This window comes from Mya arenaria, chromosome 7 (assembly GCF_026914265.1).
Source record: "Mya arenaria isolate MELC-2E11 chromosome 7, ASM2691426v1".
Taxonomy (NCBI): Eukaryota; Metazoa; Mollusca; class Bivalvia; order Myida; family Myidae; genus Mya; species Mya arenaria.
Window position 1 is genome coordinate 51,385,603 of NC_069128.1, and position 16,338 is coordinate 51,401,940.

Sequence of the window (16,338 nt, forward strand, 5' to 3'; positions counted from 1 at the left end):
TTCGTAAATAACATGTACCAACAATACAGCAAAATTGCGTACTAATTAGGTAGATAGAAAGCAATAGAAATTAAACTGAAAATGAAATATAACAAATTAATCAGCGTACGAATATGTCCCATAAAAATCGTTTCTGTAAAGCCGCTTTATTAGTCAGACATTTAAAGTTATATACGACCAGAGAAATATACAAAAAACATACAACATCCATAAAATTGCTAAATACGTGGTGAAACCATCTACTTATACCAGTATTGCTTCTACTAAGATTAGTCTTAACCAATCAGCTTTCACTACCAAGAGAATGCTGTTGGAAGACCTTTGTTGATTTTTTATACTCTTAAGATTCAGCCGACTCATTTTACAATCACACTTAAAACCGTCCAAATTTAGTCTGGATTAACGTATAGTAACAGTACATTTACAAATCTGTTTTTCTATACTGGTGAAATATATTACTAGTATCGAAAGGATACAAATAACGGTAAAATATAATGTCAAAAAGCAAGAAAAAGATTAGGGTGCACTAAATTAGGGTAGGTCGGGAAATCGCAAAAACCCTTTTTGTTTGATACCCTTAATAATAATGAATTACTTTTATAGAGGGTGCTTACTGCGTTTCTGCGTACTGAGTTGATGTTCATTTGTCATATTTTGTCAATTGTAATCGAGTTTGTTTCATCTGTGTATTATGTTAATCTTGTTTATTTTAATTATTATTATTTCATGATTCAAATAAACAAGATTATAGTAAAAGTGTCAAAACATAATAACAGAACGTTCCAGCAAAGCCCTCTTACTTACCACAACGTTGAGCTTCTTAACAATGCTGTCATATTTCACTTCATGTTCTGTCCGAACAAAGGCAGACACCTCAATTTCCGTTTCTTCTGCTCTAAACGCAACGGCAGCAAAGACCACACTCTTCGCGCTTTGCGATTTCTGAAACATTATTAAGTGTTTTTTGTGAGTGTAAATTTTATATACTGGTTAAACTTGAAGTACCGATTTAACACTATCTCAGATTGACAAAGATTGACCGGGAAAATTGTAGGCAAAAATTGATACCCATCTAATTCATTTACAACTGAAAATATAATTTGTATGTGGATAAACGCAATAAAAACGAAAGAAAACATTATCTTAAAAAGGTCAAAGGGATATACCATGAATTTCCAGCAACAAATGTAAACAGTATTTTCAGAATCATGAGGAAATGCTTTACCAATTAGGACAACATTCTAGCTATCGATACGGAAACAATTACGATATATACTTTCCGGACAGTTAAGATTTTATCCTTTACACAACCTTATTTTATGTGTATTGTAATTGGTATAGTTATATTGTGTTCATTGTAGGAATAGTTGTATATACAATTCAATCAGCGATGCGCTGCAATGATAGCCACAACAAAAAATGTTCGTTTTTGTAACATATATCTTTTTTACAAAACAACAATCTAGACATTCCTTCGACACAAAAGCTTGGCATTGAAATGTCAGTAATATAAACAAGGTACTCAATTCAGCATGAATTTCAGACTTGAAGATTTGTCAAAAGATAGTACAGCTATTTGATAAGGTAGACGGGTATTTAGATTTGTTTACGAATTCTGACAAATTTGCTTTACTTCCTGGATTCTTTTACAACATGATGTGCCACCAAGCTAATCAAGAGGGGATGCACAGCTGGAGTTTGACCGACCAACCATTTCTTAAACTTTGCCTTTAAGCACTTATACAACAAAAGAGAACATGTACAATGCTGCAAACAAATAAATATAATACCACAGACATGACCTAGATTAAAGGCAGCCATGTTGAACTGCACCATCAAAAGCGAAGTAATACATACCACGGTAACGCTCTGCGGATCAGACGGAACACCGGGACTTTTACCAAAACATAAATTGCGATCATCCTTGAGGTATATTCGAGCCTGAAAATATACGAGCCTCGTGTAATTCTAATTTATAATAACATCATAAATTGCAATGTTTGCATATACTCACCTATATATTTTAAAAAGTTAAACCTTAAATTGGCACTCTTTTGATTGTCTACACGTGTTTATATAAAAAAGGAGGGCTCCCCTAAAGTTAAATTTTAAATTATTCACATATATGATATTTTTGCTGACCAGTTACTCCTTCAACATAAAACGACTGACTTAGTGAAATATATTAAAAAAATATTATTATTAATGATTTATAGTCTAGATTTCGATAACATATTACCCACCAAGCTGGTCCAGGATAATTCAAATTACGTACATTGGTAAAATGCGCTTCGACCCCTAGGGGGACGCTTAGCATAAATAGGTTAATTCATAAATAAGTATTTAATTTGTTCACTGTTGAGTAGATATGCCATAAAATATCTGTTGTATATAAATGATCGCACATTACTACCGTTATCTTTGTCTGAAATACATGTATTCAACTGGTTTTCGATAAATATGTCCATGAAATTAAGCGTTGCCTACACGTTTTATAACCATACACGACGAATTCGGGAAACTTCTTGTAAAGTGTAACTTGCACCTGCGATAGGTAAAATGACTATTTTAGTGGGGTAGAAGGAATGTGTAATGGGTGAAACAAAAGTTCGACGTGGCATTGTCATTGAACTGGTGCTTTTTCAAATAGATTGATTGTGTCATCAAGAGGGTAACCTTTAAACAATAATTTTCAGGATATATTGGAAAAAGGCCACATATATCAACTGTTCTGTGCTACGGATTCAGCACCCCCCCCCCAAAAAAAAAAAAAATAATAATAAAAAAAACGAAAGAGAACGAGCGTGCGAAATATCAATACAATTAAAAATACAGTTTCGTTTAAAAAAAGTAGTAGGCGCGAGCGAAACCTTTTTTCCTACAGGATTTATCAATAAGATGATATTCCTGGATTCAAAGTTCAACTTTATTCCAACTTTTTAGTTTAATGTTAAGCAAATACCTCACGATTGTACTTATTCGACCATACCTTTAGTCAAGTGTTCTTATATGCGTATATAGTTAAATTTAAATATCTCTTACATGAGATCATTATGAAAAACTTGATAACTTCTTATTGCACATGGTATGTACACGATTTAGTAGGTTTGTTCACTAGCAGACTTTATGACGTCTTGATATTACCATAGGGCGGAATGTCTCTAATATATGTATTAGTCTTTAAATTGGTACAATAAAGGTTATTAAATTCCAAACAGCCTTCGTAAATCAGTTTGCAGATAAGTATTGAATTGCCTCTAAGAGGGATTTAATGTAGCGTTGAAAATGGTAGTAAAAACTGCTATGATAAAGAGTATCATAATATTATTTATACATCATTATTGGAGGAGATAGGCAAAATCAATCCTCCCTCCCTCACCAGTATTTTTGCGTAGGCGAACAAAATCCCCTCAACTTTCCCCAAGCTTGTGTTTTAGCATTTGTGCGTAGGCGAACAATATTCCCCCCAATTCCCGGAACCAATATTTTCAGGTAGTCGAATGAAATCTCCCCACTGAACTCCCTCAACCTGTAGTTTTGCGCAGGCAGATAAAATCCCCCACCAAGGTTTTTAGATAGGCAAACAAATTCCCCCCCCCCCAGTATTTTTATTAATTACACAATTATAATAGTATTCGATCTGCCTTAGGCGACTGTAAATCAGATGCAAGATTTTCATATACACCCGCCCACTCTCTTTTTACGCCGCCCTTTAAATTTTATTGTCTCAAAAAGAATAATGTTGAAATACGGTTTGTATTTGCTTATCGGTCCGGTACTGTGAGGGAACGGCGTTTAACTACATCAACGGTGACGGTCTTTAAAACCCTCAAATACTATTGTTCTGTGTTAAAGAACTATATGCTTTGGTATACCTATCAAAATATATAAAAAATATATATATAAATAAAAAATGTGTTCTGTTATATGTATACATGCTTAGCAATAAATTTATTAAACTTACATTAAGATCCTTCTTTGAATAATTAAAAACTTTGGCTTTGACCATAAACTGCTCTTTCCGAGATACTTTATAAGGTAAATCCAGTTGAATGAAGAAATCTTTGTATGTCTTTACAAATATGTTGTCCAAAATGCATACACCACCATCAGGTAGTACACCTGCATTGAAAAACTAAGATCAATATACAAGCTTGAAATTCGTTCTATCGACATGATTAGCTAATTTCATTTATTCCTAAATATTAAAGTAAAAAAATACATATTAGTGGATTTGGTTTATATATGTTTAATTAAATTATAACTTGGTTTGTTTTATATTTAAATAAGATATAGATCGATAACGTAATGGTAAGAATATTATGTAATATAAATGTACATACTTAGTGCTTGGATTGCCCATTCGGTAATAGAATAAGGAAACTCTATCGTCTTTGGAGGATTTCTGAGTGAATAAAACAACACATAAGTTAAAAGTTAAGAAAAAACACGTCGCGACGGGCTAAGCTGTATATGAGGTTATCAATATAAGTATTATTTGTTTAATATACAATAAATAATTAATGATGCGGTAATCATATTCAGTAAAGTAGAGAGGTTTCGAAACAATACTTGTACGGCATCGTGTGGGCTACTTTTAGAGCACTACGTCATCAAGTGCGTACAAGTTTAAAAGTACATGTGCAACAGCACAAGAAAAGTGATTAATGCGATAAAAGCGGTTCTGCAAGTGAACGTTCACATACACATCTTGTCTTGCAGCATATTGAATACCTCACAGTTATTTGACTCTTTAAACACTAGTTCATATTTATCAGTCGTTGAGTTACCCGTTACTTACTGTATATAAATGACTTTTGTTCGAAATAGCTCAAGCCAAATAGGTGAGCAAAGTATAATCTGTGTTTAATCCACAGAAAACACCGTAATGTTGGCACCAGATTAAAAGGGTCTTCAAGTATACCAAGTACATATTTCTTGATAGAAATACATTTTAGACAACTTATTGATGAAACCTCATTATATCCAGCTTACTGTGTGTGAGTTAAATGCAGGGTCATAAAATGAGCTAAGTTGAACTAATCTACCGTTAGATTTGTTTTAAAAAGCTAAAGGCAACCAATTTTTTTTTACATAAACACATTTTAAGAAACGATTTTTAAAACCCGTTTTTACCCATTTACTTCTAAGAAATTTAGATCACTACTAGCGTGAAAACTCGCATTTTCCACCCTTTTGAGAACAGCACACACACTTAAGCGGATATAAAACTCCTTTTGCCAAATAAAACAGGCCATATCAAACGTTTTAATGGCGTTGAGTAAACTTTGAAAAAAATGCACTTTTGGGAAGTATTCTTGTTTTTCCTTTTATTTTATTACCCTGACATCGAACAATATATTACTTTTTGTTCATGGTATAATTTAACCTTCCAGAATATGTTAGATGGTAATACTAAGCGTTGAATAAAAACTAACGGATTGTATCTTTTAAGAGTGAACAACGCTCATTTGATAATATTCTACTTACATATCATTCAGTGTGAACTCTTCGAAAAGAAATGATGTTCGAAAGTCGCTGCGTTTATACGGTACATTATTTAAATGACTTTTTAATGCATTGATGTCCTTCTCGTAAATACTTCCAGAATCGTCCAATATTCGAGCTTCATCTGAAAGAAATGAGTGTATTATTATAATATAAGGACTCTGGAGATGATTAGTCTCAGATGGAATAAGCTTTTAGCTTAATTATTCGAAGAATATGAAGGCTTTACTACTCGCCCCGGCGTCGGCGTCAAATCCCATCTTTTTTATTAAATTTGTAAATAATTATTCATAATTGAGACCCATATTTTGCAAATGTTCTCTATTGAGATAACGTCGTTAATTTTAGAGAGTATCAGCTCTGAAACAAATTTAGAATTAGTCCTTTATGGATATCACTCTTTGGATAGATAAACAAGAATACATGTTTGGATGAATGATTACATTAGTAATCAAGACAATGTTATTCATTTACATGTGTCGGAATGTATTGTCAGATTCTCCCATCGTATTTGGATAGTGTTTTCTAAATACTAGACGTTGCAACGGTATATCGAAGCATTTGTCAGTTAAAGTTTTCAGTCATATTTGGATTTATTTTCTGTTTCCGAGAGAGATTTTGTGACTCGATACAGATTATTTCCAATGTACTAACATGTAGAGTTAACTGTAGTTTGCAGAATAAAAGTGCATTTTTAATTAATTACATCGGGTATTTTAAGTACCTTTGCTAAAATAAATGCTTCTTTTCCTTCTCCTTTTTCTATCTTGGCACCTCCCTGTGTACCATCCTCTGTATCCATTTGTTATGATAGTCACTCCACTATTCTGGAAAAAACGAACAGGCGGACCGCAATAACATCGTTGAAAAGAGGGAGCTGTCAAAATGGGTTTCAACCAGTCATTATTACTCAGACATATTGCAAAACATCTATGTTTTACTCCTGAACAATTTAGTTTCCTCAACACTAAATAAAACATGAACTTCTGCTACATTTTATATTTTGGCCTTCCCCACCCACTAAAGCACTGTGTGAAGTGTAAGTTTCCAGAAAGTATTCTAAACAGTATATTTTAGTAGCTGAATAAATTTTATTTTTAATGAACCAACTTTAATTCAATCAAGTTTGATCTTAACTTGTTTTGGAGTCATATTTGTTACCGCCCCGGAACTGTTAGTTTCACATATACAGGAAACGCCATGCTAAAGACTCCTGTTATCATAAAACTATCTGGCTTCCGGCTTCGGGTTTCCCCATGTGTATTTTGATTCAATTGTATACGAACAAAAAGGCCCGATACCAAACACGAATACAAAAACCCTGAATAATCTGACATGTAATAACCTTTCATTATTTGTGTCATCTTTATCTGATAAACTTTGCTGATTCCAAAACACGTGTCAACAGAAGTGCTTTGTTAGTAGTTTTCAGCGGAAATAATATTTGAACATTCCAAAGGTGAGGGAACAAAAACATTTCAGTCTTTCCAGTTAAAACTTAAGATGTATAATTTAATGAAAAGTAAAAATAGCATTGATTATGTAATGCACTGATAATGCATAAATTAACCTTATAGACATTACAAACATAAACCATCCAAACTGTGTACCGTGAGTACGTCTTCTGCTGTTAGTCCCCCACCCACTCTACATCCTAAGTCATGTGACATCATTGCATGTTTTATCTGAAATTAAAATACATGACTTAAGTTGTCCGACATATATATTTGTAAAAAGTATAGTTACTGGTGACCAATTATCACTTTGGTATTATTTGAAATGAATTATGTATAGAAAATAAATATTTGGTAAAACGGTATTGGAAATAAGCTTTTACGGTTTAAACACAGCAAAATAATCACGTTCAAAATTAGATGAAATAATTGTAAAATGTGTATATTTTTATTTAAATCAAAATGTAAGGGACTCGTTCATGTTATATTGAATTACAATTACAATACAAATATGTTTTCCCACAAAATGAAAAATGGCAAATCATTTTATTGTGAAAACTAAATTATTGCCAGCTTGCAAAAGTCAAGAAAAGTTGAAAGATGATCAAATGTTGCTTTTGAATCCGGCGATATTGAAAAGCGTTCGTAACGTGATTGGAATCAAAACAAGTAATGTCGTTGGTCGGGGCGCTCGACTATTCTAACAAAGTAAACAAGAAACCATGTGTTCAATGATTGACAGAACTTACGCCTTTGTTGTACAATTCTGTATGAACTGATTTTTTACTATTTTTAGCTATCAGGGGCCTCGACCTTGACCCTAGGGGCTTAACACCCAATCCCATGAAGGTCTTCATAATCTCAACCTATAAACCAAATTGTCGCAATATGTCAACCCTTACTAAAGTTATCCACTACCAAACGTTTTTTCTATTTTAGTGACATTGACTTTGGCTCTGGGGTCCCAAACATAGCCTAATGAAAGGCCTCTATGAATTATTCCTATATACCAAGTTTGGTCACAATATGCCAACCCTAACTTAAGGTATTAAGTGCTAACCATTTTTCTTTTTTGGTAACAATGATCTTGACCTTGAACATAATTATCGGTTTGTCAAAACACAATCCCATGAAAGGTCTCGATCTATATACCAAGCTTGGTCGCAAAATGTCAACCTTAACTAAAATTATTCAGTAGCAACCATTTTTCTATTTAGGATAGAGTGACATACGTCATTCTTACTACCGGTTTCACTTTGTTAAAATCTGGTTATTTTTTTTTTATGTGCATGTCAAAAGCAATGAAGAGTAAAAAAGAACGGACAAAAAGTCAATCAAGGGCATTAATTCGTATTGAGGGTTAACATGGAGTTAAATACCCTAATTGTGTGATGGCTAATGTGTAATATATGAAGGTCATTGAATGAACAGTATTTGAGAATTGAGTTAAAACACAAAGTTGCCAAAAAACTTTAACCGATCGTTTGAAGTCGGTCAATGACCTTAAATTATATTCAGGATAATATGGAATTATGTAACCTAATTGTGTAATAGCCGTTAACAACTGTGTAATAAATTAAGAAAATTGAATAAAGAATGTATAAGTATTACGTGAAAATCCCATCTTTTCTAAATATTAAACCGGGCATTATTTTCTATTTAACTTTAACCTAAGTTCCTAAGTCAATCAGGGGGCCATAAAAGATATTAAGGATGAAATGAAACCAAAATGTAAGATGGTTGTTAATAACTGTGTGGGTTATTAAAGTCAATTAAATAAAAAGTATAGAAAGTTTAAGTATATTTAAAGCAGATTTTCGCGGAATATAGGAAAACAACATTTTGAACGTGAACGAGTCCCTATAATGAAAAGTGGATTGGCTATTCGTTCTTTTTCTCGAAGAACACATTTAGTATTTCAACATCAAACATAAGGTTTTTACATGAGTATGGGGACATATTGGTTTAAACGAATTTTGTTCAGGTTACGTAGAAAGTCCACGTTTTATTATTCACCTCGTGTATGCATGTATACTTACCATTTCTTGTTTCAAAACGTTTTTATCACTTAAGAGTAGAAGCGCTTTGTCCATGACGTTGAGAGCTATTGTAGTAGCAGCAGGACCTGTTATACTGAGATCAGTCGAATCGCCAGGGTATATCTCACTCTTGGCGGGGCTTAAGGTTATCTGTGTAAATAGCAATAACACAGAATGCCATAAGTAATGACCGTGAAAAATGTACATAACAAGTTTACAGACGTTTATACAAGACACTCGAAAGGAATTGCTCGTGACAAAAGTATATTGCCGGCGACGACGCTGAGGAAGTCGATTCCGGACAAAAAAATCAATATGCGTCTGTGAAGCATTGCATGGAACATTTTCAGGGTAAGGAATCAAGTGACTTCAATGGGGTTCTCACATGGGTCACCACGGGTCATACAAAACAAAGAATCACGGTGCATACAGCGTTGCATTGTTCTACAAAATTCCGTCAAGTCGAAATTTTGGCCAAGACTTGCATCTGTAAATTAAAAGGAAATCTAAAATAGTTCACACGCGTGGAAGCAGAAAATAGCATAGTCTTTTAAAGGGCAAGAAATATTTTCATATATTTTCTTTCCAAAAAGCTATTACGAAATTAACTTCATTTATTTGTATGCTTGCATCATTTTTGATCTACGGTGACCGATGTGAAAACCCCATTGAAGTCATGTGATTCCTCACCCTGATTATGTTGAAGAAAAATTACAAGCATTGCATTAGTTTATCACACAATCGGGAATATGGTATTATTATGAACAGTTCATCTAAAATGTTATGTGAGAACGTTTATAGTAGCAAGCGTTTAAGTAATACATCATCATTGGACTAGCATTGCGGCTTGGTTGATTCCTACCTTTTTTCCTTGTTTGCACATGTTACCAACTTCAATCGCTATGGAATCAGCATACATCTTTGAATCTGAATCAATTGCAAAAGCGAATATCCTAGCACCATCTACTACAGTTTCAGTAGATATTGTTTCTTCGAAATTTGCCCGGTCTGAGAACCAATGTTTAATCAATCTTCCTCGCTCGACCATCTGCAAAACAAGGCTACATATTGTAATGGATTATTATGAGTAAATAAAAAGAGCAAATGAAATGTTGATGCCTTGTGGCCCTTTGTTTTTTTGATATCACTTCAAAGGGCATTGTTTGCTGATTACTAATACGTTAAATAAATGACCGATCTATAACAATAGAAACGTTATTGCAGCTTATACATATATCCTTCATTTGACCTGAAATCGGACGTGGAATGACATATTTTGCGATCTCTGAAGGTATAAAAACTTGATATAGTATATATATAATACTTATAATATTTTGTTTTTTTATGTGGGCACATTCGTGCCAATCGCATATTCTTTTTTAACTGATATAAAGCCATATAATAGAAACACTGCATGTTGGAACAACAGCGCTGTTCATTTTGCGCCCGTTCTAGCATGCATCATTAAAAGGCAACAAGAAAGTATTTTGATTTACTGCAACTGTGCATAGTAATGGTTGGATGTCACCAATAAGTTTCAGAGCAATATCAACTTAAATCACCGGAATCCCGATTCCTAAAGTTATTGTACAATTTTTGTTTTTTCATTACTTTTCATTTCAGAATGGTAACTTTTAGTGAGAGCTCTTACCGTTCAATAAAAACATCCCGTTTAAATTAAACTCTCCTCACTAATGTGCACAATATTTGGCACCTTGTTACGAAACAGTAAATTCGAGCCTGTGTACGGTAATTGTAACTTAATCTTATGAACGTGTTGTTCATACGTGTGTGTCTCATTGTGGTCGAGGCCCTTGCTTTGCGCCTCTTTACAATGTTTATTTTGAAATGATTGACTACTTGTCTCGTCACTGTATTTTTTTGCAATATGAAATGATCTTAAATCCCTACAGACGTTTAAAAGACAAAACTTTGATTTTCTCCCTTAAAAAACACAAACACTACAACAAAATCCCCAGTTGCCTTTAACAATACCGAAATCCTATTGAATGGTATACATAAAACGGCCAAACAAAGGAGCACAATGCTACACGACAAACAAAAACATACAATTTAAATATAGGCATTGATAAATGTTTAAGTAATCGCCCCGGTACGGTCAATGAAAACTAAGTAAGAACTCACTAGGTATTTGAACCCGTTGTAATCGCAATGTCTGTTCAACGTGGCGACAATTTTTAATACTTGTTATAAATTAATTCGCACCAAAATATGAAACTGTGACACTGAGATAACTTCAATTTACGCAAAGATGGATGAAACATTTATGCAAATGGGCCACACATATTATAATTATCACGGATAAATAGACAAGTCTATATATCCCATAGCTACAATACACGCTTTGTACGAACCATATCATGTTAGTATGAACCGAATTAAACAGCCTGTCCAATACGACTTTTAAGATTATTCATTCGGAGATGGCCTGTACATTCGACTCGAACTTACCGCTATGATGGCCCCTGCCTTGTTGTTTTTAATGTCTTTATTCAGTCGCAGGACATCCTTACCTTCCTGTTCAGAACAAAACAATTAAAGAGCGTATAGAAGATCTATTATTGGAAGAGCAATCATTTGGATATCTAAAAAAGACAATCTATGGCAGTAGCTAACATTAAAATAACAATGAGTATAACCTTTCTCAATGCTATAAACTAGGTAAAGGAAAGTTGAGTAGAATTCCACCAATCAACTAGTGTTGTTGTTTGTTTATAAATACTCAGTCGTATCGCACAAAAATACAATTTTAATAGCTTCCGTAAATAAATCGTAAGATTCGCTCTTTGATAAATGGCTCCTGTAATGTATACAGAAAAATTAAAAGGATTTATGTAGTACCTTTAATATTTTTTCGAGGAAAATGTGCTGGCGATACCCAATAGGATATATGGTAAGATGGAAGTCCTTTCTGGTATATTTCGTTGCATATGCCTACAAAACGTCAATATATAAACTGTATTCATATATACACTTATGTGTTGACATGTATATTTAATCAACTGGTGATCAAGTGTTGTTGTTTTTTTTTGGTAAACAAAATATAGACGGTTTTGTACCTGATATATCACATTTCTATAATTTGACAATTTTAAACGCAGACCTCTGCCAGCACAAATAAAACAGCTTTTTGTTACTTTTTATTGTAATTTGATTTTTGTATTTTTAATAAACGCTGCAGCCATAAGTGAAAACAACTAACCATTATCTCAAGAGATCCATAGTAATAGTAATAGTAATAGTAATAGTAATAGTGATAGTATTCCTCGGTCCCATTCATTGGAATTATACATGCAAGTGATCCACTGTCATCTGTCGTGCCGCTAACTTTTGTATTGTTGTATTCAATTGTTATCTCCTGATTCTTGGCTTTAGTGCCATCAATCCAGAAAACGTCAATCTGTAACATCAGGCGTAATGTAGCAATAATTTGGTTGATAAAAGAGATGTAGCAAAACGTGTACGCGTACATGTATATTTGAGAAATAGATTACCATAGAAATAAGTACGAGGAGAACTTGCACATTTACGCATTAAGGGTCGGGCGGACATCGAGAGCACATGTAAAATGAGTGCAATGAGGCTAGGAGTATGCTAGTATTTTGTTAAGCTTTGTATGTTGCTATCAAGTAGGGTTCATATGATTCAAGAATAATAGCAGAAAATAATTTTACCCATCGTTTTAATCATCATCGGGATATGCAAGATACGTATAAAAAATATACAATATTATTTCCATGAACCTCTTACGGGCGTTGGTTGGATGAAGGCAGCGAAGGCTTTGGGAGCGTAGGTAAGAGGCGAGTGAATAGACATAAATGGGTGTTGATTTTATTACATAAAATCTGAAAACGTACCCTTGTATAGTAAGCTATGTTTTGCTACATTTTTGCTTTTTATAAATGAAAACAATTAACATAAAATAATGACAAAATAACTAAGGCAATTTGTTGATGGCTAGAAAATTCAAGAGCATCTTTTGTAACTGTAAAGTATTTTTGAATGTCATGAAAAGATTTTGTAAACCTCTTTTTGTTATGTTTAATGCATAATTTTGATTGGTATTATGTATTATGTATGTGTCTTGATTATTGTATTTGGGTAATTTCAAATAACCGTTCCTACAATTCCATAAGTTTGAGTTCTATAACGTTCTGTTATGTTAAATTGGATTGACAGATTGACAGATCGACTAGTTGATGTGTAGAATAAATGCGTATAAAAAATGAGTTCCGTTATTTTATGTGAAAACTGGATTGCTAAAATACCGCTTGTTGGTTAACTTTGTGTGACTTAAAACAAGGAAATCAATCTAAAACTAAACTTACAAGAAGGTAGTAGTTTCGGCCGACTATGTATGTCAATCTTGACTTTGAAAACTCTATTTTTAATGGACATTCAACAAACATAAGAGCGTCGGTGGTATCTGCTTCCGATTTCCCAGTGACATCTTCCGTAACCTGAGCTTTAAGGCGAAGCCTTGATCCTTCAGGAAACGGACTTGCCAATTTACTGATATCCAAAGGAAATGAGGCAAATCCTTTCACCAACTGAAAAGAGAGCAAACACATCTTCACAAGTCTCAAATCGACAGGCTATGCAACTGAGTATCCTGGGCCAGTAATTGTAAATCATTTGAAGTGATCTTTTAACTTAGCAAGACTAAAAAAGAACAAGTGCTTTTAAAATAAATGATTAGTATATTACTTACATTCAAGGAAAATAAATATCCAAGATAGTATTATTTTAAATGTATTATGATAGTTTATCAAATGACCAGTGTGATACTCAACCTACCCTCAAATTAGAAAAAGACTTAAGGCATTGTATGATTACAAAGGGCAGTAAAACTAATACATTAATACCTCTCGATCTTTTATTGTTGTTTCGTTATTCGCTTCAGTGTTGACAGTTAAGATCGCAAATCCCTCAACAGGTTTTCCATATACATACCTGTTTCAAAACATACAGTCGGATGTATGTAAATAGCTTTTAAAAGGTGAATGGATTACGTTTGTAATATGACTTACTAAATACAAATACAGTTGGGAAAGTTTTCTTCAATATTTCAAAACTTATATAAGCTTTTGTTTAAATTCTTGAGAATATCAAGTATTTACATGAACAACTACAGAAACAAGCTTAGTAGACGAAAGTTAAAACATAAACCCCGTTTAATGGCAAAGTGTAAATGCCAAAAACATGTTTCTTGTTTGTGATTTTATGTTATATGTCTTTGGCGTTTACCCACTGCCATGAAACCGGGTTTATGTTTAAAGTTTTTGCTACTGAGCTTGTTTCTGTAGCTTTTCGCATATATATAGAATACAAAAGCAAACAATCACAAACCAGAAACATGGAACAACAGCACAAAACTCCAAAAACAACACAGTGCATATATACTATATGAAAACCTAGGTATGTTTATTAGGGAGTGTTAGGTTCCACCTTGGAACGGTCAGTTTTATGTAAATATTCTGGGGGTTAAACAGCTTCACTCTTATCACAACAATGCCGAATAAAGTTAAAACGTCAATGGTAAATCTTAAGTATGAATCGACTTTAGGAAACAAATAATAATAAACTAATAGGTAAACCCCAAGTTCTTATATGATTAGGAATCCCGACTCTATCTGCAGACAAAGGAATAAAATTCAGAGTACCTAGTACCAACACTTTTCAAAGATATGATTCAGTTATTATAATGAACAGTACACACTAAAAGGTTTAAACTGTGTGTTCATTGAGTTTCATAATGAAAAGCATCATTGTACTTTATCTTGGAACAAACAAATAAAACATTATTAAGATTAAAAATACAATATATATTTGCTTAAATGATAACCATAAATATTTAGAGGGAGGCAAACGAATGTAAAACATTTTTAAAGATAACGAAAGTCAGCAACATTTAATACATTCAAAGCACTGAATGCTCAGTTATGTGAGGGCACCATATTCAACTTTATATTTGTAATGAGGAATTCATTATCAAAAACAAGAAGGCAAATACTCTTCAAAGTATTGCCTTTATAGTCAAGGCTTAAATAAGATCCAATCAATTCATTGAGTCTATCTGCCAAACTGGTTGCTTGGAACATTTTAAGTTTAAGAGTATTGTGGGGGGTTTTAAATCACCATAAAAATCTGGATGAGCAATACTGTTAGCAATCAGCGATTTAAGACTACTTTTGTACTTAATTATAATAATATTATATTGACTATAAAAATATTTTGAGAAAGTTTTCCTTAGTTTATGGTATCTGACACCCTGTTTCAGAAGTTTTTCAGTCATAGGTTTACTGCGAGAGCTGTAGGCTGCCAAAAAAACATTTGGTTGAATTGCTAGATTTTAAACGATAACCTTCAATTTTAGTGACCTAAGTATTTATCCACGTATACTTTATACGCTCGATAGACCAAAGGGCGAATTTTATGTTCAAACATCACGTACCTTAATGACCTTCCACAGGACAAACGTGGATAGAAATGGCCAAAAATAAAAACGCTTCAAAAGTTCATGTTGTATTCAGTTTTGAGTAACAAATATTTAAGTGAATAAAACATATATCATTTGTAACATATTTTGATGTTTTGGACAAATTTTACGAATGAATACTTATCCGATTTCGGACAAAAAGGCACTGGCATTTTTCCTCAAAGAATGTCGACAATATCAAAAGGCTTTAGAATACCTAATAAAAAACGTATGGTAAGTGTTTGATGATATATTGTCAAAAATAAATTTAATAAAAATAGTCATTTTATTTCGTTATCTGGTTACAAAAATTCAATTATTTTTTTTTAATATCATCACAACGCCTCATGACATTGATGATTGGGCAATGCTGACTATTTTGACACAACATAACAATTGTGTGTAAAGACATTTCCGGAAAAGTATAATTACTTATTTAATTAAAAATATGATAAAAAAAAAATATTCGTAAAATTTGCTCAACTCCAAGTCCCATAACCACATGTGTTTTTTGCAACGGATAAATGTTATGCTTGCTTAATATTGAACATCAAAACTAAATAAAAATGATCTTTTTTAAAATAGTTAATAGTTTGGTCCTTCAAACGACTTTTGGCTCTTTATGTACACTTACACAGAGGCTAATCCCATCCCTTTGTTGAAGTTATCGATGCTAGGACGAAACTCTTATGCTTATGTTTAAATCTTGTGATAGTATATTACTTGTAATTTGTTTCCAGGGGCCGTTTCAAAAGGATGGAGTCGTGACTCAAATTATTTTAAATTTATATAAACGTGGCAAATGACAACACATCGCTTTGTTTGTTGCTGGTGTTGT

At 33.0% G+C, this 16,338-nt stretch overlaps 1 protein-coding gene across 4 annotated transcripts in view; it reads right to left on the bottom strand.

Annotated features, from left to right (window-relative positions):
* The window catches only part of LOC128240740 (ophiophagus venom factor-like), an 89,642-nt gene that overhangs the window by 46,237 nt on the left and 27,067 nt on the right, over positions 1-16,338 (bottom strand). For all 4 annotated transcript variants that reach the window (XR_008262282.1, XM_052957553.1, XM_052957555.1 and 1 more), the window contains 14 exons: positions 13,888-13,975; positions 13,351-13,572; positions 12,225-12,422; positions 11,864-11,956; positions 11,474-11,539; positions 9,864-10,049; positions 9,002-9,151; positions 7,119-7,193; positions 6,233-6,335; positions 5,491-5,632; positions 4,344-4,405; positions 3,965-4,122; positions 1,858-1,941; positions 805-942 (listed from right to left, as the gene is read on the bottom strand). Coding sequence is in view for 3 of the 4 variants with exons in the window: in XM_052957553.1 (XP_052813513.1) it covers positions 805-942; positions 1,858-1,941; positions 3,965-4,122; positions 4,344-4,405; positions 5,491-5,632; positions 6,233-6,335; positions 7,119-7,193; positions 9,002-9,151; positions 9,864-10,049; positions 11,474-11,539; positions 11,864-11,956; positions 12,225-12,422; positions 13,351-13,572; positions 13,888-13,975 (1,765 nt within the window). In the remaining variant the exon portion in view is untranslated. The remainder of the gene's footprint in view (positions 1-804; positions 943-1,857; positions 1,942-3,964; positions 4,123-4,343; positions 4,406-5,490; positions 5,633-6,232; positions 6,336-7,118; positions 7,194-9,001; positions 9,152-9,863; positions 10,050-11,473; positions 11,540-11,863; positions 11,957-12,224; positions 12,423-13,350; positions 13,573-13,887; positions 13,976-16,338) is intronic.